General features: G+C 41.7%; 1 protein-coding gene across 5 annotated transcripts in view; it reads left to right on the top strand.

The window, feature by feature from the left end:
• Positions 1-524: 524 nt before the first annotated feature.
• Positions 525-26268, top strand: part of ASB13 (ankyrin repeat and SOCS box containing 13) — a 30574-nt gene continuing 4830 nt past the window's right edge. The window contains exons 1-2 of one of the 5 annotated variants that reach the window (XM_075208565.1): positions 525-616; positions 24792-24979. In XM_075208565.1, the coding sequence (XP_075064666.1) occupies positions 24887-24979 (93 nt within the window). In that variant the 5' untranslated portion in view covers positions 525-616; positions 24792-24886. Of the gene's footprint in view, positions 617-3218; positions 3365-10206; positions 10382-24791; positions 24980-26268 lie in introns of those variants that run through there. The other 4 variants (XM_075208563.1, XM_075208561.1, XM_075208564.1 and 1 more) reach the window with 4 other exon arrangements.

Here is a 26268-nt window from a genome sequence, read left to right as displayed (position 1 = left end):
TTACATTGTAAAGTGGCTCCAAATGGCTATTAGGTATCACTGTACTTTTAAACTAATTACTAAAATGCAGCTTTGTAACATATAGCATAAGAAAAATTTCAATAGCATACTTAATACAAATGCTAGTCTATGATTTCATAACTGAGTGAACTGTAACTCTTATTACTTTACTAGTTTCGACCACAGGGCTCATTGTACAGCTCAGCCTTTCATGTGTCGCCATCTTGATTAGAGCAACTTGAAGCCCCTTCAGCAACGTTTTTTAAAAAAATGAATAAATAAAAGAAATAACATCCTGACTAGGGCGTGTGACGTTTATAGGCGAATCAAATTGTATATTAATAGTATTATTCAATACGGCGTTTCATGCCCTCATACACATAGCAATACAGGCACAAATAATTCTAGTGTCGTATAAAATGGCAGGTGGCTTAAGGAAATTGTAGGCAGCTCAGACTACAATTCCCGGCGATCTTAGCGCACCTACTTCCGGCATCGTCATGTGACGTAGAATGACTCTCAGAACGGATCCGGAAGTAGCACTCTAGTAGCTCTGCAATCCAGCTCTACAAAACATGTTGTATTCTGCTGAGCTGTTCTCATGTCAGCCTATTCGGTGAGAATTGTTCTGTCCAGGAAAGACACACTTATAATTCTGTTTACTAGACCAACAAAGTCTCCACTGTTTACACATATTTCAACCAGTCTGCACTGATCACTTTAAACTGCTCTTTTTTTTATTTATTTTTTTAACCAATTTTATGTAGGTAATACTATGGCAATTCAGAACTATGAGTGTTGAGCTATTAGTCCTAATCTAGTTCCACGACTACTAGAGAGACATATGTTTCCTATCTCAGCCTTATTACAATAAGCATGATGCATGACTACAATGCTGGCATCTGTTTTGCAAACTGTGCAATTACATACCAGCCAACTGTCCCAATTTGAACAGATTGTTCGACCATCCCGATAGTACTTTGTCCTGACTCTGGTCAGTTGGGTGGCATCCTGAAGTACGTTGTTCTGACTCCCGGTTAGTTGGGTGGTATACCCCTGATCAACATCTAGAGCGAGCACATCACTTCAAGGATGTTTTTACTAGGGAAAGGGGTTGAGGGTGGCATAGTCAACAAAACTGCACCGACATACATCTCACATGTCTCAAAATATCTCCCAACCTGACACCTCCGTTCTGCACAAGATCTGCGTCTCTCTTCCATTCTTATTACATGCTCCCATTCCAGGTTACAGGACTTTTTTCGGGCTGCACCCACTTTGTGGATTTCCCTCCCTCGCACAGTAAGGCTTTCCCCTAGTCTTCAAACCTTCAAGCGTTCTCTGAAAACCCACCTCTTCAGACAAGCTTATTCCTCAACCAGCATCTTAATCTCCCTAGGTTACCCTATTACCACCCTCTACACAGCTTACACCAAACAACAACCCTCTGACCAACATAGTTGTATGACTGAGCATACAGTCCACTAAATATTTTGAAACCTTTGCTTTCTAGCTGGACAAATATTCAATATGATGTAGCTCGTGCCCTTGTGTATCAAACCATAGATTGTAAACTTGCGAGCAGGGCCATCTTACCTTTCTGTATGTATGTATTACCCAGTATTGTTTTATTACTGTTTGTTCCCAATTATAAAATGCTACGGAAGCTGCTGGCGCTATATAAATAAATGATGATGATCATCACCATTTATTTATATAGCGCCACTGATTCTGCAGCGCTGTACAGAGAACTCATTCACATCAGTCCATGCCCCATTGGAGCTTACAGTCTAAATTCCCTAACATACATACATACATAGATACACAGACAGACACAGATGCTTATGTAGTGCTAGGCCTGATTGCAAAGACGGACAATATTGGAAGGTCTGTAATTATACAGGCACCATTCTAACTTACCAGTGCTGTGCCACATCCACTTAAACTGCTGTTTCAAATCTTCCTCTACTGGCTCAAGTCAGTAAATAAATTAACAGATCAGCCAGGTAATAAGAGACTTGAAAACAGCTACCAGTTTCTTGACCTTTTTTGAGCTCTTGGTTGTGGTTGGAATCTGGAACAGTCTTGATAACTCCCAAGACCTCGTTTTTTTTCCACCTCTGCACCATTTCTGACTTCTCCAATTCTCTTTTTCCTCTCTGTCCACCTCCTCATCAAATGCAATCATTTCCTTCCAATCCTCCATCCCTGGCGCATCTTTGCTACTTTCAACTCCATACCATGCTGTCCTTTCTCCCCACCACCGTGATTGATTTCTAAGCTCTTTTGTCATCCCTCCCCCCTGTCATGCTTCAATCACATCCCCTCTCACTTTCTCTGCTCCCTCTCCCCTAATGTCTGCCTCCACCTTGCCCTACTCTTCAAACTTTCCGTCTCCCCCGACATCTTCCCCTCCTGCAAATATGTCCTTGTATCCCCCATTCTCAAAAAATCACTCTCTACACCCAACCCCGCTGTCAAACTACCATCTACACTCTCTTCGTCTCCAATATATTTGAGCACCTGTGAACACCTACCTTACCATCTTCCTCTCTAACAACTCCTTCCTTGACCCATTGCAATCTGGCTTTCACTCGCTCACTCCACTCCACAGAAACCGCCCTGACCAAAGTTACCATAGATTTTCTTTCCACTAAAACAAAGGGTCATTTCTGTGTGCTTAACTTTCTCAACCTGTCTGCAGTCTTTGACACGGTGGACCATCCTATTTTACTGCACTCCCTTCAGTCTCTTAGTCTTTGTGACACTGCTACTCTCTCTACATATCCTCACTTGGCAAATTAATCAGTTTTTTTCGGTCTGCAGTCCCATGTCTATGCCAACCATAGCCAACTCTACCTGTCTCAAATTACATGCGTCTCTCATCATCTCCTGGATGTCACTATGCTTTCTTAAGCTAAATATGTCCAAAATTGATCACATTGTGATTTATCCACAATGCTGTGTGCATTGTGGAATGCCACAATAAAGCACTCCTCAATATTAAAATGTTATGTCATTCTTGCCCTAATGCCCACTACCTCATCACAGGGCATCCTGTGATAGATATTATGTCTGTTCATACAGCAGCTTAAGTCTTCCATTTTTATAGTTTCTAATGTAATGCTCCACCTCAGTCATCTAGTATGTTGGCTAGCAAGTATGTATGAGATGATTCTCACATTTAGGTCTATTTTGGCTTGAGTAATAGAATTCAATCCTGGAGTACATTTATGGGTGAAGATGTTTTTTGTATGCAGAGGATGTGGACCTGACCAGCCAAGCAGAACAAACAGAGAGGAGAACTCAGGCCCTGTGAACATTCCATATCTTAAGACATCCATAACTCACTTCGGAAAGCTAGGTGTCATTTTGGGAATCAAACTAACTTAATTGAAAATGTAATTCCTAAGGTGTGGGGTGAGGAGCCTGTAAGAAGGGTTTAAAATATTCTGCTTTAGACAGTACAGAGGGGGTCTATCAAGGTTGAAATGACCCATATTTCTCAATTGTGTTCCCTCACACACGTCAAGTCTTAACTAGTAAGTAGTGACTGGTTTTATTTCCTATTTTATTTATGAAACTTATTTGTGTAACTTATTGCATGTCCTCTTATTAGCTTTTTTGTAACTAAGCCTTGGAAACATATTTTAGATTAAATTAATTTAATCTAGTGTATTATCTGTGATTCGTTGGGAATTTACTAAGCCCAGGGAGGCTCATTCTACATGTGTATGTGATTTAAGTGTGAAACATTAATAAGTGGTTTCGGTGAACGTAAGGACACCATAGTAAATCCTTGGTGGTGGCAGAAAAGGTGTATTCATTGCTAAGTGACTTCCCCATGACCAGCTGTTCAGATTGCTGTATCTGGGACAGGCTGGGCGTTCGTGACAGATGGGAGTTTTGTTGAAGCTCAAATGGAAATAATTTAGCAAAATAGACTTAGAAATTAGTGTCATCTTAATATAAAATTTGAATCATTGTCTATAAAGTTTGTATATAAAGCCAATATGCATCTAAGAAATTATTCTTTAGTTTGTCACAGAAAAATACAATTTAGATTAACTTAAAAAAGTTTCAGTTGACTAATACAGGTTCATATGGCTTAGAAATACATCGTCAATATAACGTAACCATCTGCAGGAGGTCCCATTAAATAAAGAATGCAATAGAATCACCATTGTGAGAATTAAGTTAGAAGTTTACTTAAAAGGTGCCTGTACTTGCTACAATGATCTCTATATTGTACAGTAATTACTAGAATGGCCACTGTAGTGTATAGGTATCAATAGACAGGGCTCTGCAATGAATACTGGTAGATGAGACTGCATTTTAATTGTTTTTAGTCTTATGAAATTGCAATTTCTTTAGAAACTTTATTGGCTGTAAAAACCAATACCTGCATATTTTTGGCTATGGTCATGGTACCCCGTGAAGCTGTATACATATATGTAATGTATACTGTCTCTACAGAAAAATTATATTATTTTAATACAATGTATGTTCTGCCTCAAGTATAGCTGCATTCTTAACATCGACATGTATCTATAAAAGAAAAGTGGTGACGTATTTAAGATGAACGAGAATAGAACCGTTGGCTGCATAGCAATATTTACATTTATTGGCTTGGGACTCGATAGCAGCAAAGCACACCTACTGAATAGGGTGTTCCAGGGTAGCATGCAAGTTGACCTTGTGCTGCTCATATCATTCCTGGTACACCCACTACCACCAGGTATAATCCACAGCTCTAAGGTCTCAGATAATTACAATAAATATTGCAATGTGACTGGATGTTTCGATCTCTGAAAATATCCATTTGAATTATTGTTCACGATTCCACTTTAAACATTCCTCTTTATTGCTACACTGAGCCTGATATTGTAACCAACTAATTCCCTAAATGATAAATCTTTAGACAAGTTATATACTGCCTTCAAATGTCTGCTAAAATTCAGATTGTTTGTTGGTGTCCCCTGTGTGTTCAACTTATTCTTACTTAAAATTCTTTTTCCCTAGACCATGATAGAAAATGGACCTTATATTACTAAGCAGGGCTGTCAGCCAGTCCAATGTAACAAAAACTTATTTCTTTCACCCCACTACCAGTTTTAAGTTAGCCTCTACCCAACATTTGGCTTCTGCCCCAGATTCCAGGTTCTCTGTATCCTAACCGCCTCATTTTAATCGAACCCATGTAGTAGTTTACTTACCTCTCGGCTTCCTCTTCTTTCTTGTTTCGTTTTGCTGGCTCTTTTCAGCTCCTCTCCATTGACAGTGTTGTGACGTCATTATGTGACATCAGGAAAGAGAGCCTTTCTGCCTTGTCACGGCTCTCTGTCTAGGAGCTGGGCACATCTCTTGTGAAGAAGGGCACCTGGGCTGGCTGGGACTTGAGCAAATTGTAGCAGCCGTGACGTCTTCTACCCCTAATAAATCTATTTGGCCTCAAAGCTGGTTGGGTCCCATAATGCTGTACTCACTGTACCCTGCTGATGACGTCCATGGTACATGATGACTGAGTCTACATTAAACCAGTTTTATACACAGGTTCATAGCTGAACTCCGAAGTCATGATAACAATGAGGACGATAAAATATTATAATATATATATATATATATATAATTATTATTATATATTCTGTTCTGTAAGCTCATAAACTGTAAAACTTAAGTGAATGACCCTTAAAACATATTAAGCTGTTGGTGCATAGCTTACCATGACTCTTTCCTGGTGGATAACTAATGCACACTATGTTTCTGTAATAACTAACTTATTTAGCTGGATCCCTCTGCATTTAATTATACTGTAGTTTTATCTGAAAAAACAGCAAGTACACGCACACTTTGAGATCAAATTGGCCCAAAATCAGAATGTGGTACCAAAAGTCCATTTGGCCAGTAATGTGCAGCGTGCTTGTGTTTAAAGTTATCAGAAAACAGCACTTGCGAAGCTCCAGTTCTACAGCCAGATCTGCTGTATCAGAGCAGAGTACAGTTTTCTGTGCACTTTTGGATAGATATTATTAATATGTAAAGGATTGGAATCTGGAATCCGGTTATCCATAAAGTTCCAAAAACCTGAAAGTAAAAGTTGCTACTGTTAGGTGATTTTTGTCGTGCGTACAGAGAGTATTTAAATTTAAACATCAGGGGGTAAATGTATCATGCTGAGAGTTTTCCGGCGGGTTTGAAAAGCGGAGATGTTGCCTATAGCAACCAATCCAGATTCTAGCTATCTTTTGTAGAATGTACTAAATAAATGATAGCTAGAATCTGATTGGTTTTTCAAACTCGCCGGAAAACTCTCAGCTTGATACATTTACCCCCAGGTGTCTCCAGAATGTCTACGAGACAGCTCTCGGCAATGATTTGACAAAAAAAATCTCCACTTTTTTTTTCCACGATGTCCGCACGAGACATCGCTGACAATTGAATCTCCTCACAAGTGTTTCCTTTCTACATGTATGAGGTGTTCTTAGAAACTGAATAAGGAAGGACATGCAGAGAGTAGTGAGAAAAGACAGGGATCCTTTTATACCTGTTCTAGATTTTAAACATGGTACTCCAGCTTACATACAGAAACGTTATCCAGAAACTTCTGGTCCCAAGCATGTTTGATAATAGATCCTGAGATGGTCTAGCCATACAAGCTTTTGGAACATATATAAATAGCTGCTTATGATGACATACAAGCATATGCAATATTTTGGGTACCTCTGGTCAAATTGCTGTATTTCACGGACTCCAATTGAAAATAAATTGACAAAACCTCTGCATGATACAAACTTATTTGCCAATTTAACATATGGGAGAAAATGAAACAATAGACTTTGTATATGCATCAGTTTGGGCACCCTGTCAGTAAGTACTCAGTAACATCTCTTTTGGCAGAAATGATGGCTTCCACATTTCTAGTGAGCTCTATATTGTCTGCCCTTCTTTGAACACTGATGATATATGTATATATCTGCATTATTTATGTATGGTGTGTAGGTTTCAACCTTTGTTTCACACTATCCTATATATGGTTTTATGTTACATTAAATATCGTTTCTTTCAAACGTATTTATCCACTTGCGCCAAGGGACTTGGTCTTCTTTAACTACTCTGGTGTTGTCTAAACCTTTCTGCAGGTCCTTTTTCAGTGATATATGGTTTATGCTTCACATACAACTGTATACGTTAGAGGAGTTTATTGTAAATATATGTATATCAACAATCACATTCCTTTGTTAAGGTTGCGCTGCCCAAAACAACAGGGGCTCTTCTTGTGTAAGGATGACTACTGAAAATAATTATTACACTAATGTATACATGAATATTTATTAGAGAAAAATAAAATGCTTAAAACATTTCCTGACACCCAATCAATATGGAATATATTGGGGGCTTTCAATCTAACAAAGAATAGGCTCCGTCATCAAGTTTGACTAGAGGAGAAATAAAATGCACATGTGCAGAAAGTACCTGCCAGCCACTGGCATATTCAAATGTAGCCTTGATTGGCTAGTACGGTGCAGTCTTGCCATTTTCCATATTGACAACCCTTCTTGCATTACACATATCATCATCACCATTTATTTATACAGTGCCACTCATTCCGCAGCGCTGTACAGAGAACTCACATCAGTCCCTGCCCCATTGGGGCTTACAATCTAAATTCCTTAACACACACACAGACATAGGCAGACAGACAGAGACACAGACTAGGGTCAATTTGTTAGCAGCCAATTAACCTACCAGCATGTTTTTTGGAGTGTGGGACAAAACCAAAGCACCCAGAGGAAACCCACGCAAACACGAGGAGAACATACAAACTTCTCACAGGAAGGCCATAATCGGGAATTGAACTCATGACCCCAGTGCTGTAAGGCAAAAATGCTAACCACTTAGCCACCATGTTGCCCCAATCCTTTCTATCATTCAAGTGCCCATTTAAATTTATTGCTGGGATGGAAATCTTTTTGATTTTATATAAGGAGCACAGGCAGTCCATAGTAGACGGGTGTGCATTTGTTGGGCCAAAGAAGGTCTGGGAAGAGTCCCTGCAGGACGCTCAACCTAGCACAATGGAACTTGCTTGAGAGTAAGCTGAATTTTTCCCTAATCTTAGCTAAGGGGTGACAAGGTTATGGTGGGCAGCAAACAGGTAACTAGGGTGTGGTGCTGGTTATGTAGGAAATGTTCTGCCAGTAAACCAAAAGAGCTATGTACATCTTGTGATACCACAATGAAGCACCCCTCTATGTGAAAACAGTTATTGTGTCAGTCTTGTCCTAATGCCCACTACCTCATCACATGGCATCCTATCATATTTACCACATCTATGTATACATTAGCTGGAGTCTTCAGATTTTTATAGCATTCAATATAACTTTCAACCTCAGTCATTTTGTATGGTTGCTTGTATGAGGTGAACCTTATAATTAGATCTGTTATGCCTTAATTGTATCATAATTTTAATAACTGCCTATAGTGTTTTTAACACAGTCAAAATCCACATTAAAGAAATTATACTTTTACAACACAACAAATAAATTATCTAAGTTAAACAATGTTTTGATAACTTACAAAGCCTCTAGTTGTCTAATAGAGTTCCATATGGCTCAGAAATACATCATCAATATATCGTAGCCATCTGTGTGATGACATAAAATAAAGAATCGTTGAAGAATTCATGTAGAGAGAGGTTTGTTTAAAAGGTGCATGTGCATGAGCCCCCATTACCTGTACAGCAGACTAATCCATGAAGGAAAAATTAGCTTTGACCATTACAAATCTTTGAAATTACCTTAAACAATTGTTTCAATTTTACGAACGTATTTAAGGCAATATATAGGATGGATTCAGCAGTCATCACCATCATCATTCAGCAGTCCTCTAAATCCTGTCACATGGTATGGAGGTTTAAAAAAAAAATATCAGTGAACACAATTGGTTTCAAAGATGTGTGGTCCCGATACTTGTCTTTAGTTAGCACATTAAGTTCTAAGAACATACAGTTTTTGCATTTGTCTGCAGCAAAGCCGCTGTAAACTGCAGGCAAAATGCAGCTGTGGTGTGCATCATCAATCTATATGGCTACTGCTCCTTCTCATTCATTTATGAACGCATGTTAAATTCCACCAGAAATATGTGAACAACATTGACATTAAAATCCTGATTCTACTCTTTATTTCCTAATAAAGGAGTTGTGGGAGCTGAACAATTTGGCAGGTATTATTTACTGTATGCTGCTATTAGATGCAGGTAAAGGGTACAGTCATGGGGTCAACAATTGCACTATAATATGCAAGACTCTACACAAGCACGTACAATATCCAATTTGGACTATTATCATTTTTCTTTATGTGTGCTTATATAGCTTGCTACGCCATATTGATGATATATTTATGATTTCCATACCTAGCTCTTTTTAAATTTATTTTAATGATATTTTTTTTTATAATGTTGAAATAAATAAACATTTTCCTGGAAACTGGGATACTTAATACTTGACTTTTATTTATTTTTTTCAAAATAAAGTAAATAAAATGCCTCTTCAATATTTCCATGTGACTGTTGGACAACATAGGGCATAGTAGACTATATAATGAATAAAAAAACCTCTACATTGTAACTTTTGTACCCATATCGGGAATGTTGCTTATCAGCCAATAGTGCAGAGACTGCTCAGTGACATTCAGTGTGTAGGTGTGCTATTGTACATTTTGTGAATGAGGCAGAGGATTTTTGGAGTGGTGCTGCTGCTTAGTCAGTTACCAAACAAAAAACTGTACTGTCAAAGAAATTAAGATATTGAAAGAACCACATCACATTTAATATTAATGAGGCTCACCATACACAAGTTATAAATGCCCCTTATATTTGTGTCTACAAAGTATGCACACTTGAAACATTGGCAATCCCTACTTCTCAAAGACAAGGTCGCAAAGCCAATCTGAGCAAATGAGACCACGTTGCTGATCATTCCCTAGTGTATGCAGAATTTCAAATCTTATGATAATAATAATAATTTTTGTTCTGCTGGACTCACACTCGCTTCATTGACAAATCTAGGTAACAAAATGATTGTTTTTCGCCAAAAAGGTATAGTGAGTTCCTCTTCCGGATATGCAGCATATGGCGGCTGCCATAATAACATACTGTACCCTGGGTAAGAGACATTTTAAAGCGTTATATCAGTAAACTACAACTCCCGAGAATCTTTGCGCAGTCGTTTCCGTGACACTGACGTCAGTGAAAACTGGGAATGGCGACGTTGTCATGGAAACTGGAGCAGCCCTTTTCACTACCACGGCGGCACTCAGGGGCCCTGTAATTGGAGACATCGGTAGGAACTTGAGTACTGTTAAGACAAATCATGGTGTGCTCGGTATGTTCCGCTTGTCACAGGCATGTGTGGATGAGACCACGGGTTTGCGTTGTCAGCAGCGCATGAACTAGTAAACAGGGAGCCTCGAAAATTTAGCTGACGATTATCAAAAACGTAGCAGTGATTTGCATTTAGTGCTCGTTTTAAAAACATCTAACGGCCTCTGTAATATCAATCACTCCCATAATTACACATATTCATATTTATCTGTAACTTGTAGGTATTTTCTCATGTTAATCAAATATGGAATTCAACGTCAATAGAATGACTACTAATGTTTACCGTACGTATTATTTAAAGAAATATAACTGCACCCATCTTAAAGTACATAGAGTTTGGTTACATTTGTATTTATATGTAACCCTCAGTAATTTTATATTTTGTTACAACTTGACTTAATTTTTTAAAAAATGTTTAAGGGAGTAGAACATAACAGCAGCCACGTGTATTGTCAAACAACATTTTCATAGCATCCTATGGATCTTTCAAGTGGGGGCATTGTTCATGTGGCCATGTAATTGGGTATAGCTACGTCATTTGGGGGCATCCCACGTCCCCAAAAAAGGCCCTTTCCGTGCTGTGTGCATATGCTGCAAGTGCACATGTTACACGTTAGCGGGACACATCGCCAATAGTCCTGCAACTGGGACAAAAGTCCTGATAGGCAGGCCAGTCCCATCAAATTGGGGCTATACCTCCTAGTTGGGAGGTATGACATCCTTCAACGTTAAGGCATCACACACAAGCCTTAGGATGACAAACTGTCACATCTAGATTCAAAAATGATTAATAAGCTCTAATGACCATGTTAATGTGCTTTTCGTCTTTAGCAGCCCCCTTTCTCGATATGCTCATTTGTACTCCATTGTCCCCAGGTATCCTGCTGAGTGAGAGATACTAAGGCTGGGTATACACTACATTGCTTTCAGACGATTATTGGGCCAATCAAACGATAAACGACCATTTGGCCCGATATCGTATTAGTGTGTACACGCCTGTGATGAATGATTATTGTTCCAAAGTACGTCCTATCGTTATATTACATTCTTAAACAAGATTAAAAATGTCATTCAACAATGGAACAATGTTGTTCCAATTTTGCAGTGTGTATGCACTCACAACCAGCAGTGTCCATAGATCTCTATGGAGTGTACAGAGTCAGGATCTTTTCAGCCGATGGTTATGACAGATGCAGATCATAGATCTGAATGTAAATCCTGTAATGCTGATCAGGACTTTTTTTTTTAAATCGTTGGTAAAATCGTTAAGCATATCACATCGAGAAATTTTCTGTAGTGTGTACCCAGTGTCACGGGCACTAGGAGTCTTTACCCAGGGATCACCAGGTGATAGGCTTACCAGAGCAGTATAGGTGGTAATATGGTACTCTGGTAGCAGGGTGATCACGGAACAGGAAATAGCAGATGATGAGATGCTCAGGAGAGTCTATGACTAGCAGCACTGGCAATATGGAGGTAGTAATACACGAGGAACTGTATGGACAAAGGACACGTGAAGGTAGTCAGTGGTCTGCGGTAGCAAGTTGTACCACTGCTATAGTGAGGAGGAATGTCCAACAGAAACGAGGAGGTGATGAGAGTCAGCGGTCTGCGGATAGCAAGTTGTACCGCTGTCTGAGTGAAGGAATGGAATCCAAGTGGAGGTATCCGGGGAGTCAGTGGTCTGCGTTAGCAAGTTGTACCACTGCTATGTGAGAGGATACTGGAACAGGTGAAACTGTAAACAGGAGTCAGTGGTCTGCCACTAGCAAGTTGTACTACTGAATATATATGTGAGGAGGTGCACGGGGAGAGACTGCAACACAATATATACACGGGCACCTTGACTTTGATCCACAGTAATATGCACAATATAAATGTATAGATGACTGAACAACACTGCCAATATAGAAAGTCTCTAGAAGGAATCCAGCACGAGATAACACAGTCAATGATGGCAATAGACTCAGCGGATAGCACACTCCAGAGCAGAACCAACACAGTCCAGCAAGGTATGCAATACACAGCACAGTCAATAGGAAGTATGCATACCGTGGTTCAGGAGAAGGCAGTCAGACAGGAGTGCAGAGATACCTGAACGGCAGGAGGCCGGCAGGATGCAAAGTCCCTGGATGGGTGAAGCGGTGGTCTAGCAGGTGCAGCGCACAGGTAGGTAGACCAGCAGGGAACACAGGAAGGCGTGGAGAGCGGATCAGCAGTAGATGGATGAGTAGCGCTGAGGAGTAACAGCAGCGGGTCTCTGCGGGAACACGGAGGTAGCCAATAGCAACCAGCAGGTGCAGTAACGATGGGACACGGGAGAGCAGAGTTGAACTGGAACTGTTGATCACGGAGAATAGCGGGTAGCAATAGTGGCAGCAGACTCAAGGAAACACGGGAGAGTTGACAAGGACTGAAGACTGAAGCGCACAGAGGCAGCGGATAGGAATCAGCCAAACAGTCACGATGAAACACAGACGGGTTGCAGGTTGCAGACTGTAGTGCACGGAGGCAGCGGATAGGAATCAGCTAGCAGTCACGATGATGAAACACAGACGAGTTGCAGGTTGAAGACTGTAGTGCACGGAGGCAGCGGATAGGAATCAGCTAGCAGTCACGATGATGAAACACAGACGAGTTGCAGGTTGAAGACTGTAGTGCACGGAGGCAGCGGATAGGAATCAGCTGGCAGTCACAATCATGAACAGGTGAGTGGATGTGAATGAAAGACTGTAGTGCACGGAGGCAGCGGATAGGCATCAGCTAACAGTCCCAATAATACATGGTAGAGTTGAAGTGGTTAGAAGACTGTAGTGCACGGAGGCAGCGGATAGGAATCAGCTCACAGTCACGATGATACAGTAGATGGTAGAAGTGGTAAGGAAACCACAGTAGCAGAAGTGGTTTGGAAACCACAGAGGTAGAAGTGGTTTGGAAACCACAGGAATCAGCTGGGCTGAATAAACAAGGAAACACAGGAACACCTTCAGAGACTCATGGGGAATGAGACTCCAAGATCAGGCAACGTGGTGTTGACCACAGGTGCTTAATATAGGGAGGTTGCCTGATCTGCCAATTAAGTTAAAGGAACATACACTGAAGGTTTGGAAAGGGCTGCGCATGCGCAGTCCCTCAGGATAGAGGACGTCCACGGTTCCTAATAGTCCGGGAAGAAGCACTCACAGTCCGGTGAGTGACAGTACCCCCCCTTTTAAAGGTGGGCACAGAACGCCTGGAACCGGGCTTGTCCGGATTTTTGGAATAAAACTTCTTCAGAAGGGCAGGAGCATTAAGATCTTCAGCTTTGATCCATGAACGCTCTTCAGGACCAAAGCCCTTCCAATGAACGAGGAAACGGAGGACTCCTCGCGAAATTTTTGCATCCAATACCTCAGTAATCTCGAAATCCTCCTCCTGATGAACTTGAACTGGCTGCGGTGCTGAGGGAGGAGTCGAGAAACGATTGATAATAAGAGGTTTGAGTAAGGACACATGGAAGGCATTGGAAATCCGAAGATTCTTAGGAAGAAGAAGTTTAACACATACTGGATTGATAACTTGAATGATCCTATATGGACCAATAAAACGAGGGGCGAATTTCATAGATGGAACCTTCAAACGAATATTTTTGGTAGATAACCAGACACGATCTCCAATTTTTAGTGGTGGAATAGCCCGCCTCTTCTTATCTGCGAAAGACTTATATTTGTTAGATGTCTTCTTTAAACAGGTTTTGACCTGAGACCAGATATTTTTGAAGGTCTGACAAGCAGTCTCCACAGCAGGAACTTGGGTGGGCGGGAGGGCAGGAAATTCCGGAAAAGACGGATGGTGACCGTAGACCACAAAGAATGGAGTTTTGGATGATGACTCATGGTACATGTTGTTATGGGCGAATTCAGCCCAAGGGAGCAATTCTACCCAGTTGTCTTGGTTGGCTGAAGAGAACATCCTAATAAAAGTCTCAAGATCTTGATTGACTCGTTCCGTTTGTCCGTTAGATTGCGGATGGTAAGACGATGAGAGTGCTAATCGTATGCCCAAGGTTTTACAAAGGGCCCGCCAGAATCTGGAAACGAATTGTACTCCTCTATCTGACACAATCTCAGACGGACATCCATGGATGCGGAAGATTTCTTTAATGAAATGTTCAGCCAGAGTAGACGAGGAAGGTAAACCGGACAGAGGGACGAAATGAGCCATCTTCGAAAATCTGTCTACCACTACCCAAATAGTATTGTGATTCTTACTTGGTGGCAAATCAGTAACGAAATCCATACTAATATGGGTCCAAGGCTTGGACGGAATGGGTAGTGGTCGCAGCAACCCTGCTGGAGTTCTGCGGGAGGATTTGAACTGAGAACATAAATCACAGGAAGCAATAAACTCTTTGACGTCTCTCCTCATTGAAGGCCACCAGTAACTACGAGAGAGAATCTCAAAGGTCTTATGTTCACCGGCGTGTCCAGAAAAACGAGAGGCATGGAACCACGAAAGGATTTTCCTCCTCAGAGTAGGAGGCACGAGGGTCTTCCCAAATGGTAGCATTTTGGTGGATGAAGCAGCCAGAGAAATACATTTGGGGTCTAGAATAGCATGGTTGGGAACCTCTTCTACATCAGAGGACGTCACAAAAGCTCGAGATAGAGCGTCAGCTTTCTTGTTCTTAGCAGCTGGTTTGAAGGTTATAATTAATTCAAAACGGGAAAAGAAAAGAGACCATCTTGCTTGACGAGGGTTCAAGCATTGAGCAGATTGCAAATATGACAAGTTCTTATGATCCGTGAAGATCGTCACCGGATGGCGAGCTCCTTCCAACAAGTATCTCCATTCCTCTAATGCAGCTTTGATGGCCAGTAACTCCTTGTCCCCGATAGTATAGTTTTTCTCTGCGGGCAGAAGGCCCCGAGAGTAGAAGGCACAAGGATGTAATTTTTGTTGCTCCGAGCGTTGGGAGAGAATAGCTCCTAAGCCCACATTAGAGGCATCTACTTCTAGGAAGAAGGGGAGTGTCACATCAGGTTGTCGCAGAATGGGAGCAGACGAGAAGGACTCTTTGAGGATTTGAAAGGCTTGGAGAGCCTCAGATGACCATTGCTTAGTATTAGCCCCTTTCCGAGTTAAGGCCACAATGGGAGATGCAATGGATGAGAAGTCTTGAATGAAGCGTCTATAGTAATTGGCAAAACCTAAAAAACGCTGGATGGCACGAAGAGTAGTTGGCTGAGGCCAATGTAGTACAGCATTTACTTTGTCTGGATCCATCTTCAGGCCAACTCCGGAAACTATATACCCCAAGAATGGAATCTGGGGTAACTCGAATGAACATTTTTCCAATTTACAGAACAACAAGTTTTTCCGTAGTCTGGAGAGGACCTCTGCCACATGTTGGTGATGAGAAGGCAGGTCCTGTGAGAAGATCAATATGTCGTCCAGGTAGACAACGACACATACATATAATAAGTCCCGAAAGATCTCATTGATGAAACCCTGGAAAACCGCGGGGGCATTACACAGCCCGAAGGGCATTACTAAATATTCGTAATGCCCATCTCTGGTGTTAAACGCGGTCTTCCATTCGTCACCGGAACGGATTCTAATTAAATTGTAGGCACCACGAAGATCCAACTTAGTAAATATCCGAGCTCCCTTGATGCGATCAAATAGCTCAGTGATCAGCGGAATGGGATACCGATTCTTGATAGTAATGGCGTTGAGTCCACGAAAATCTATACAAGGGCGTAATGATCCATCCTTCTTTTTGACGAAGAAGAACCCAGCTCCAGCGGGAGAGGTGGAAGGTCGAATGAACCCGCGCTGGAGATTCTCCTGTATGTACTCAGATGTGGCTTGAGTTTCAGGTAACGAGAGAGGATAGACCCGACCCCTGGGAGGAGTCTTGCCAGGTAGAAGGTCGATCGGACAATCCCAAGAACGATGAGGAGGAAGACGTTCAGACTGAGCTTTATCAAACACATCGGCAAATGAAGCATACTGAGGAGGGAGTCCCGGGGAGGAAGATGAGATGGAAGATTGCTGTACTTTAAGAGGAATAACTTGAGAGAGACAACGATGGTGACATTCAGGCCCCCAAGACGTAACTTGAGGGGTGCGCCAGTCAATCTGGGGAGAGTGACATTGAAGCCATGGAAGGCCTAAGACAATCGGACTTGTCGTAACAGGAAGAATTAAAAACGAAATTTCTTCATGGTGTAGTACACCAATCTGAAGGGTTACTGGAGACGTACTCTTGGTGATGAGACCATTGATGAGACGTGATCCATCTATAGCCGTCACAGTAATGGGTGTTTTTAAAGTGATCACTGGTAGGGACCATTGATTCACTAGTGATTTAGAAATGAAATTTCCTGCTGCTCCGGAATCAATCAATGCCTGTGACTCAAAGGATTTGGTAGCAAAGGAAATCGTAACATCGAAAGCGCAGACTTTAGATTTCATAGACAATGGAGAGGACTCCAGGGACCCTAACTTCACCTCTCCAGAACTAGTTAGGGCCTGGCATTTCCCGATTTCTTAGGGCAAGAACTGAGCATATGTGTGGAATCAGCACAATAGATACAGAGTCTATTCTTTACTCTTCGTTTCCTCTCTTCTAAAGATAATTTGGAACGTCCTATCTCCATGGGAATCACAGAAGGTGAAACTGGACGAAATTGAGGGTTTAAACGAAGAGGTGCTTTAGCAGAAGTTGTTTTCTCAGATTCTCTTTCACGAAATCTCATGTCTACACGATGGCAAAGAGAGATCAAATCTTCTAGTGACGAAGGAAGCTCTTGGGTAGTCAGTGCATCTTTAATTTTATCGGAGAGCCCCTGCCAGAAGGCGGCAACTAATGCTTCAGTGTTCCACTGAAGTTCAGAGGCTAAGATCCTAAATTGAATGACATACTGTCCTACTGTATGGGAGCCTTGTCGCAAACGAAGAATGCTGGAAGCAGCGGAGGTCACACGACCTGGTTCATCGAACACACTTCGGAACGTGGAAATGAATTTGGCACTATCTTGTAGAATTGGATCGTTTCTTTCCCACAGAGGGGAGGCCCAAGCCAGGGCTTGTCCAGAAAACAATGAGATAAGATAGGCCACTCTGGAACGATGGGTAGAAAAATTTTGAGGTTGGAGTTCAAAATGGACTGAACATTGGTTAAGGAAACCTCTACAAGTTTTGGGGTCCCCGTCATATTTTGACGGAGTAGGCAGGTGAAGCGTAGGAGCTGTAGACACCTGGGATGGCACTGGGGAAACGGAGGAAAGCACAGGAGCTTCAATACTAGCTGTAACAGTCTGTCCAGATGTTCCTTGGGAGGTTAACGATTGGTAACATTGAAGTAACAGCTGTTGGCGAGCATCCTGTTGCTCCACACGGCTGACCAGATGCTGCAGCATCTCCTTAGCGGTAGGTTCCGTATCTGGGTCTGTCATGGCCTGATCTTACTGTCACGGGCACTAGGAGTCTTTACCCAGGGATCACCAGGTGATAGGCTTACCAGAGCAGTATAGGTGGTAATATGGTACTCTGGTAGCAGGGTGATCACGGAACAGGAAATAGCAGATGATGAGATGCTCAGGAGAGTCTATGACTAGCAGCACTGGCAATATGGAGGTAGTAATACACGAGGAACTGTATGGACAAAGGACACGTGAAGGTAGTCAGTGGTCTGCGGTAGCAAGTTGTACCACTGCTATAGTGAGGAGGAATGTCCAACAGAAACGAGGAGGTGATGAGAGTCAGCGGTCTGCGGATAGCAAGTTGTACCGCTGTCTGAGTGAAGGAATGGAATCCAAGTGGAGGTATCCGGGGAGTCAGTGGTCTGCGTTAGCAAGTTGTACCACTGCTATGTGAGAGGATACTGGAACAGGTGAAACTGTAAACAGGAGTCAGTGGTCTGCCACTAGCAAGTTGTACTACTGAATATATATGTGAGGAGGTGCACGGGGAGAGACTGCAACACAATATATACACGGGCACCTTGACTTTGATCCACAGTAATATGCACAATATAAATGTATAGATGACTGAACAACACTGCCAATATAGAAAGTCTCTAGAAGGAATCCAGCACGAGATAACACAGTCAATGATGGCAATAGACTCAGCGGATAGCACACTCCAGAGCAGAACCAACACAGTCCAGCAAGGTATGCAATACACAGCACAGTCAATAGGAAGTATGCATACCGTGGTTCAGGAGAAGGCAGTCAGACAGGAGTGCAGAGATACCTGAACGGCAGGAGGCCGGCAGGATGCAAAGTCCCTGGATGGGTGAAGCGGTGGTCTAGCAGGTGCAGCGCACAGGTAGGTAGACCAGCAGGGAACACAGGAAGGCGTGGAGAGCGGATCAGCAGTAGATGGATGAGTAGCGCTGAGGAGTAACAGCAGCGGGTCTCTGCGGGAACACGGAGGTAGCCAATAGCAACCAGCAGGTGCAGTAACGATGGGACACGGGAGAGCAGAGTTGAACTGGAACTGTTGATCACGGAGAATAGCGGGTAGCAATAGTGGCAGCAGACTCAAGGAAACACGGGAGAGTTGACAAGGACTGAAGACTGAAGCGCACAGAGGCAGCGGATAGGAATCAGCCAAACAGTCACGATGAAACACAGACGGGTTGCAGGTTGCAGACTGTAGTGCACGGAGGCAGCGGATAGGAATCAGCTAGCAGTCACGATGATGAAACACAGACGAGTTGCAGGTTGAAGACTGTAGTGCACGGAGGCAGCGGATAGGAATCAGCTAGCAGTCACGATGATGAAACACAGACGAGTTGCAGGTTGAAGACTGTAGTGCACGGAGGCAGCGGATAGGAATCAGCTGGCAGTCACAATCATGAACAGGTGAGTGGATGTGAATGAAAGACTGTAGTGCACGGAGGCAGCGGATAGGCATCAGCTAACAGTCCCAATAATACATGGTAGAGTTGAAGTGGTTAGAAGACTGTAGTGCACGGAGGCAGCGGATAGGAATCAGCTCACAGTCACGATGATACAGTAGATGGTAGAAGTGGTAAGGAAACCACAGTAGCAGAAGTGGTTTGGAAACCACAGAGGTAGAAGTGGTTTGGAAACCACAGGAATCAGCTGGGCTGAATAAACAAGGAAACACAGGAACACCTTCAGAGACTCATGGGGAATGAGACTCCAAGATCAGGCAACGTGGTGTTGACCACAGGTGCTTAATATAGGGAGGTTGCCTGATCTGCCAATTAAGTTAAAGGAACATACACTGAAGGTTTGGAAAGGGCTGCGCATGCGCAGTCCCTCAGGATAGAGGACGTCCACGGTTCCTAATAGTCCGGGAAGAAGCACTCACAGTCCGGTGAGTGACACCCAGCCTAAATAAGAGGGTAGGATGTAGGCAAGTAGCAGCATAGGAGGTAGTATCGCAGGCAAAAACAAAGTAAAGTGTGGTAGGAAATAACACTATGAGTAGTCAAAGTCCAGTATTGTAAGCCAGGGTCAGTAACTAATAGACAGCAATGTACCACAAAAGAATAAAAAAAAGAGCTCAAAATCCAAGCCAGAATTTGAATGTTTTTATTACTAGGGCAAAATGCACATATAACTATATTTTCCCATATAAAATGTGCTTGGAAGTTTCCATTGCAAGTTTAGGCTGATGTCTGATTACCAAAACCTAAGGGACGATGTAAAAATCAAGTCAGTGAAAAATGCTCTGCAACCGCTTGATAAACATGGAATACCAGCAAAAAAAATGCTTATTTCCAACCCTTGAATCTCATTTAAATAATTTTGTTTCACAAGACAAAAGTAAAAAAAAAAATACCTTTGGAACTTCATGAGTCAAGATAATTCTTTTTCTTCTTACTGGGGGACACTGGACTTCGGGTTTATAAGCTGGTCTAGAAGTTAAGCACTTGATTTGAAATCTGCACAAATTCAGAAGCTCCTCTCCAATATCCCCTCCCCAACGTGATGTCTCAGTTTAAAACTGCCCAAAGAGTAGGGTGCTTCAGCACAGTGCTGCCAAGAGCAGTGGTGTGAGTTTGCAAAAGTTAATATTTATTTTACTTTTGTAATCACTGCTGCTGTGACAGTGGCTTGTACTCATAGGAACACTGAGGCTTGGAACAAGTTGAGAGGCCACCCTTCCACACCCATCGTGGCATGGTGCCATGAGACCCTTCGCCCTGTCACCAGCCTGTGCTTCAGGAGCTGTGCCTTGGTAAAATGCTTCCAGTCACCCTCTCCTTGCAGAGAGGAAAAAGCTTACATGCGGTCACTACTCTGAAACTCATCCTAGCTACACTCTTTTTCTCTGTTATATGTGTACTAAAGTTGTCTGTTTCTGTACCTGCACTGTTTATCAGATTGTGCATTTTAGCGGTTTTAAAACATCTGTCAGTTTCTAGATAGATTTTCTCGTCATTGACTGTGTACTACTGTTTTGTCACCCTTCTGTCATGTCAGATAAGGGGAGTAGGTCCAGGGCTAAAAATAATGGGGGGAAATCTGGCATGTATTTTACTTGTTCCAAATGTCAGTCTAAACTGTCAAATGGATGACCTGAACCAGATATCTGGTTTGCAGCTTGGGAGTCTGGAGAGCGTGGTCCACACACATCTGGGGGGGGGGGGAGCACAGCTTATATGGTGGAGCTAGCCTCAATGAAGACTGATTCAGTCTATTGCAGAGCATACACAGCTCGCTGTGCATCTTAAGGAGGAAAGTGAGGTCCCTCCTACTACTCCCCCTGCCGATAATACATTTTCCGATCTCGGAAGGACATTAAGGATCTCAAAATCATTCTCAATTTTGGGCTCTACCTTTCGGCCTAGCAATAACACCGGGGATATATACAAAAGTGGGGGTCATGGCCACTCTTTTAAGATTCAAGGAGATGTCAGTGGTTCCCTCACTGGATAACCTTCTTAAAGCAGGATCTTCGTCTGTCCTTTGGACCCATTTGTAGGTGACAGCCCAGATGCTGGAATCCCATGAGTGGATAATAAACTACCAGAAATCAAACCTGATTCCAGCCAAAAACATGATAGTTGATACCAGGCTACAGAGAGTGCTTTTGCTGGAGAAGAATATCCTCACACTACAGGGACTAATAAAATCCCTCTTCGCTCTGAATCGGGTGTTAATTCTGTTATACATGTCAGTCTTAGGCAAACTTTTGTCCACCTTTAAGGCAGTGCAGTCTTCATGCCTCCACTAGATGTGTTTTCAAATCCAGATTCTAGCAAATGGACTAGATCGAGCCTCCGTTTGACCAGCCAGTTCATCAGGCTGTCCACTCGGACATACTCTCTTCTTGTGGATGAAGATAGACAATTTCAACAGGAATAGTCCCTTCACCATTTGGTACTGAACCTTTATAAAAACAGATGCCGGCCTACAACGATGGGGAGCTGTGACTTGTCTGCAGGGACTTTAGTCCTGGGAGGAGTTGAAACTTCCCATCATTGTTCTAGAACTGAGAGTGGTATTCGACACTCTAATAAAGAGACAGGCTTTTCTGTGGAGAAAGCTATAAAGGTTCAATCAGACAATGCCATGACTGTGGCATATGTGAATCTTCATGGAGGCACCAAGAGGTCCCTAGCAATGAAAGAGACTACCAAGATAATACTTTGAGTGCAACAGAATGTCAGCGGTATTAATTCCAGGGGTGTAAAAATGGGAAGCAGACTTCCTAAGCAGGCATGGCTTACATCCCAGGGAATAGTCCCTTCACCCAGATATCTTTCTTCAATTTGTAGGGAAGTGGGGTCATCCAGATGTCGATATGATAACATTTCACTTAAACCACAAGAGTTTTTTGTTCAAGAACCAGGGATCTGAAAGCATTCCTAGTAGACGTCTTGTAAGTTCCATGTAATTATCAGCTTATTTATCTCTTTTTGCTGATTTCTATGCTTCTCTGGGTTCTGAAAAGGTAAAAAGACAGGGTTCTCCTGAAATTCTAGTGTCCAAGAAAGTCCTGGTACACGGACCTTCTAAGGATTGCAGCAGAGTAATCAAGGCTTTCACTAGATCTAACGGTGTGGATGTTGAGGCTGTCATCCTTAAAGCAAAGTGTCTTTCTGAGGACGTGGTCCAGACCTTGCTAAGGGCTAGAAAGCCTATATTTGCTAGCTATTACCATAGAGTATGGAAAATGTCCTTCCTTTAGATTAGCCTGTCTTTTGTCATTGTAAGAGTTCCGATCTCTGCCCTGTCAGTCTATTTTCAAAAGAAGTTGGCTATTATGTCATTATTATTAGTAAGGGGTATTACTTGTACAATCTCAGTATGTTCCTCCAATAGAACCTTGGGCATAAATTTGGTTCTGACAGCTTTGCAACATCTCACATTTGAACCGTTGGAGCCTGTAGAACTAATATTCCTTGCGTGGTAGATAGTAGATGAAAGATGTTTAAAGTTTCTGATAATTTCTTCTGCGAGAGTTTCTGAATTGAGGAATCTGTCATATAGATCACCGTATATTTTATTTCATGAAGACAGGGCTGTCCTGCGTACCAAGACATATTTTCAGCATAAAGTGATATCAAAATTCTGCATAAATTAGAACATAGTTATTCCAACTGTAGGGCAGAATGGCTCTTCTGAAGATGAGGAGTTCCTTTGCTTATTAGATGTGGTCAGGTCTATGAAGATCTACTTGAAGACTTAAGCAGTGCGTAGAATGTATGACCTGTTAATCCTCTGTGATGGGTAAATAAGAGGTTGGCCAACATCTAAAAAACCCATTGCCAGATCAATTAGGGCCGTTATTCAGTAGGCATATGCCAGCGCAGGAAAGCCGGTTGCAGAGAATATTAGGACCCATTTTACCAGATCTGTGAGTGCCTCCTGGGCGGCCTGGCACTGAGCATTGGCTGAGCAGTTGCGTTGGGTAGTCACTGGATCATCAGTCCATAGGTTCACAAAATGTTAGTGTTTCAATGTGTTTGCATGCAAAGAAGCTAGCTTTGGACTGAAAGTTTTACGCCCAGCTATGTCTGAGCGTACCCTGCCCTAGGGACAGCTTTGAAATATCCCCAAGTTAACCGTCTTCCCCGGTAAGAAGGAAAAGAAAACCATGATTTTTCGACTAAAATTAATTTCTCTTGATTCCTTTGCGGGACACTGCTCGCCCACCCTTCACTCACTGATTTGTTTTGTTCAATACTTTTAAGTGTATGTGTTCCAAAAGGGAATTGTTATCCTCTTTTGTTTAATCCTTTCTTTCCTTTCTCCTGGGACTTTGCTAGTTAATAACTGTTGGGGAGGGGGTAGCTTCTGAATTGGTACATATTTCAAATTAAGTGCCTAACTCCTGGATCTGCCTCTGTACCCAATATAGCAGTATCCATCTATGGAATCAGAGAAATGAATGAAGTACAAAAATTCAGGAGTTTTTTGTATGACTTTGTTGGAGAAAGTCAATCTTAACCAATTATATTGAATACAATGCTGGTCAGTTTGTCACCTCCACCCAGTAGATTTGTATGGAAATGCACTGACAACTGATCATAATGAAATTGTTAAACAAAAATATTTGTAGGGTATTCTGCTTCAAAGACGGATTTGGTATTTTATCTATCAACATCCTTTTTATATTTAGAGTACAGTGGTCTGCTACTGTTTCTCACAGTATTTTCCCTGCTGAATTAACCTGGGTTGAAATGAAGATTTGATGCATGGAGGTGTGTTTTTATATAAATTACTTAATTGAGCCCAGGTTAATATACTTGGATTCTCAGTGGAACAAAATGGGAACAGGACACTGCGTTCTGAATAAAATGTGTCATGGTATGTATTGAAATTATATTTGTTACGTAGCTGAGTGACACATCATGGACCTGTTGGTAAAGCATGTGTACAGGATTAAGAACCAGTGACATAGTGTCATCTTATGTCAGATTCATCCTACCACTACCAATACCCTCAAACCAACCTGACCAGAACTGGACAATTAACAAATAATTTGCAAAGGTAGATTCAGTGGATGGCATTCACTGAAAACCACCATAGCATATTGATGTCCAATTGCTAAGTTGTGTGTTGAAGACCATTTTTTTTTCCATCTCTGTTACAGTTTCTGGAAGGAGCATGTAGAAGAGGCGATACTCGCACAGACACCATTGGGTGCTTTATGGAGATGAATGACAGAGCAGGAGAAAATGGAACATGTTCTATTTTCCCTCAATCATGTTTTAAAATCCACTAAACCACCTTTATGTAGAGTTAGTCTGTTACTGGCCAGAGATGGAACTAGAAACAGCCATGTACACTAATCTCACTGCAATAATGTTTGTAGTGAAACAGTGCATTCTTTATCCCACTACCCTGACCCATATAAAATGACAGTGTGATTCACATTGTGTATAACCTTGTATTTTATTCACTTTTTATCTTATTGTTGTGATTATTCTTTTTAAGGAAACTGGGCAGACAGGACACCAATTCATGATGCTTCAAGACAAGGCCAGGTACAACAGCTTAAGCAGCTTATTGATAGTGGAATTTGTGTGAATATGGTTACGGTGGACTCCATCACACCACTGCATGAAGCTTGTCTTCATGGCCACATTCAGTGCGTCAAGCTGCTGCTTGCTGCAGGAGCACAGGTTTGTAACCCTATAAATAGTTTTATATATGTTAACATTGTACAATCAAATAAGCTCTAAAAGTATGCATTATGATTTTGTGACATTAGTAACGAATTAGCATGCATATAAATTGTAGTGAAGAAGGGAATGTCTACTGAACTATGAATGCCTAAACAGATTTTTCTTTGTGTCCTTTCCTTTTGACCTTTAAAAGTGTTTGTAATTGACAAATACTTGGGCCAAGAAAGCAATGTGGCAGCTCACAGTAATATAATTGTGGCAGCTCATACTAATATTGATAAAGACTCCTAGGTCGAAACACGTGGTTGAAGCCATTGCTCTGTGCGACAGAGAGGCTCACTTACCTTACTATTCATATAGCATCCATTTCTGTATCTTGGTCCAGTGAATACCTGGGTATTAAAAGATCTGTCTTCTGTGACCTTTGCTACATGTATCTGGTAGGAATACCTGCACTCTATATTATGTATTGTTTTTACTTTGGATTTTAACATTTTTATTACAATAAAGTGGCTTGTTTGATTTTTGACATACTACACTAGATTTCCTTTTTCTTTCATACCTACCATATTATTATCATTATGAGGAAATTCCATGTTTTTACTAGAGCTATTTCTGAAGGAAGAAAGAACCAAGGGCCTGATTCATTCAGGAACTTAGGCAAGAATTTTTTTACATAAGTCTCCTGGACAAAACCATGTTAAAATTCAAGGGGTGAAAATTAGTTTTCTATTTTGCACATAAGTTAAATGCTGTCTGTTTTTTCATGTAGTACACCTAGTTAAAAGTAGTTAGATTGGTCTCATAGGTTGTAATGCTTTAAATGTTCATTAATAGCCTGTGATAAAAATGTGACCAATTAAATGATCATGTTGTCTACTCTTGTCAACAAATCATAGTACATTTATTTATGTGGCTTTCAACTGTTGAGCTACAGACAGCACTTCATCACTTTAAAATACTCCAGCTTTATTCAAATAACATAGATTCATGTCCGGTAGTTCCAAAATAATAGTAATAATAATAAATAATCAATCTAATGCTTGAGGTCTTTGTTACCTAAATTAATTACATGTTGTTGAAAATAAGTTATCACAGGGTATATTTTATGAGTGATGGATTTTTTTCTGGTGAGATAGGTTGTAACCTTTTTAACCTAAAGGCTGAACACATACATACATACATACATACATACATACATACATACATACATACATACATACATGGAGGTTTGAGCCAAGCAGCCGGATCACATGGGATTCTCTTCAAATGGCTTTAAGATGACC

This window comes from Mixophyes fleayi, chromosome 4 (assembly GCF_038048845.1).
Source record: "Mixophyes fleayi isolate aMixFle1 chromosome 4, aMixFle1.hap1, whole genome shotgun sequence".
In the NCBI taxonomy this organism is placed as follows: domain Eukaryota; kingdom Metazoa; phylum Chordata; class Amphibia; order Anura; family Limnodynastidae; genus Mixophyes; species Mixophyes fleayi.
Note: the sequence above shows the minus strand (reverse complement) of the source record. Positions and strands in the feature narration are given on the sequence as shown.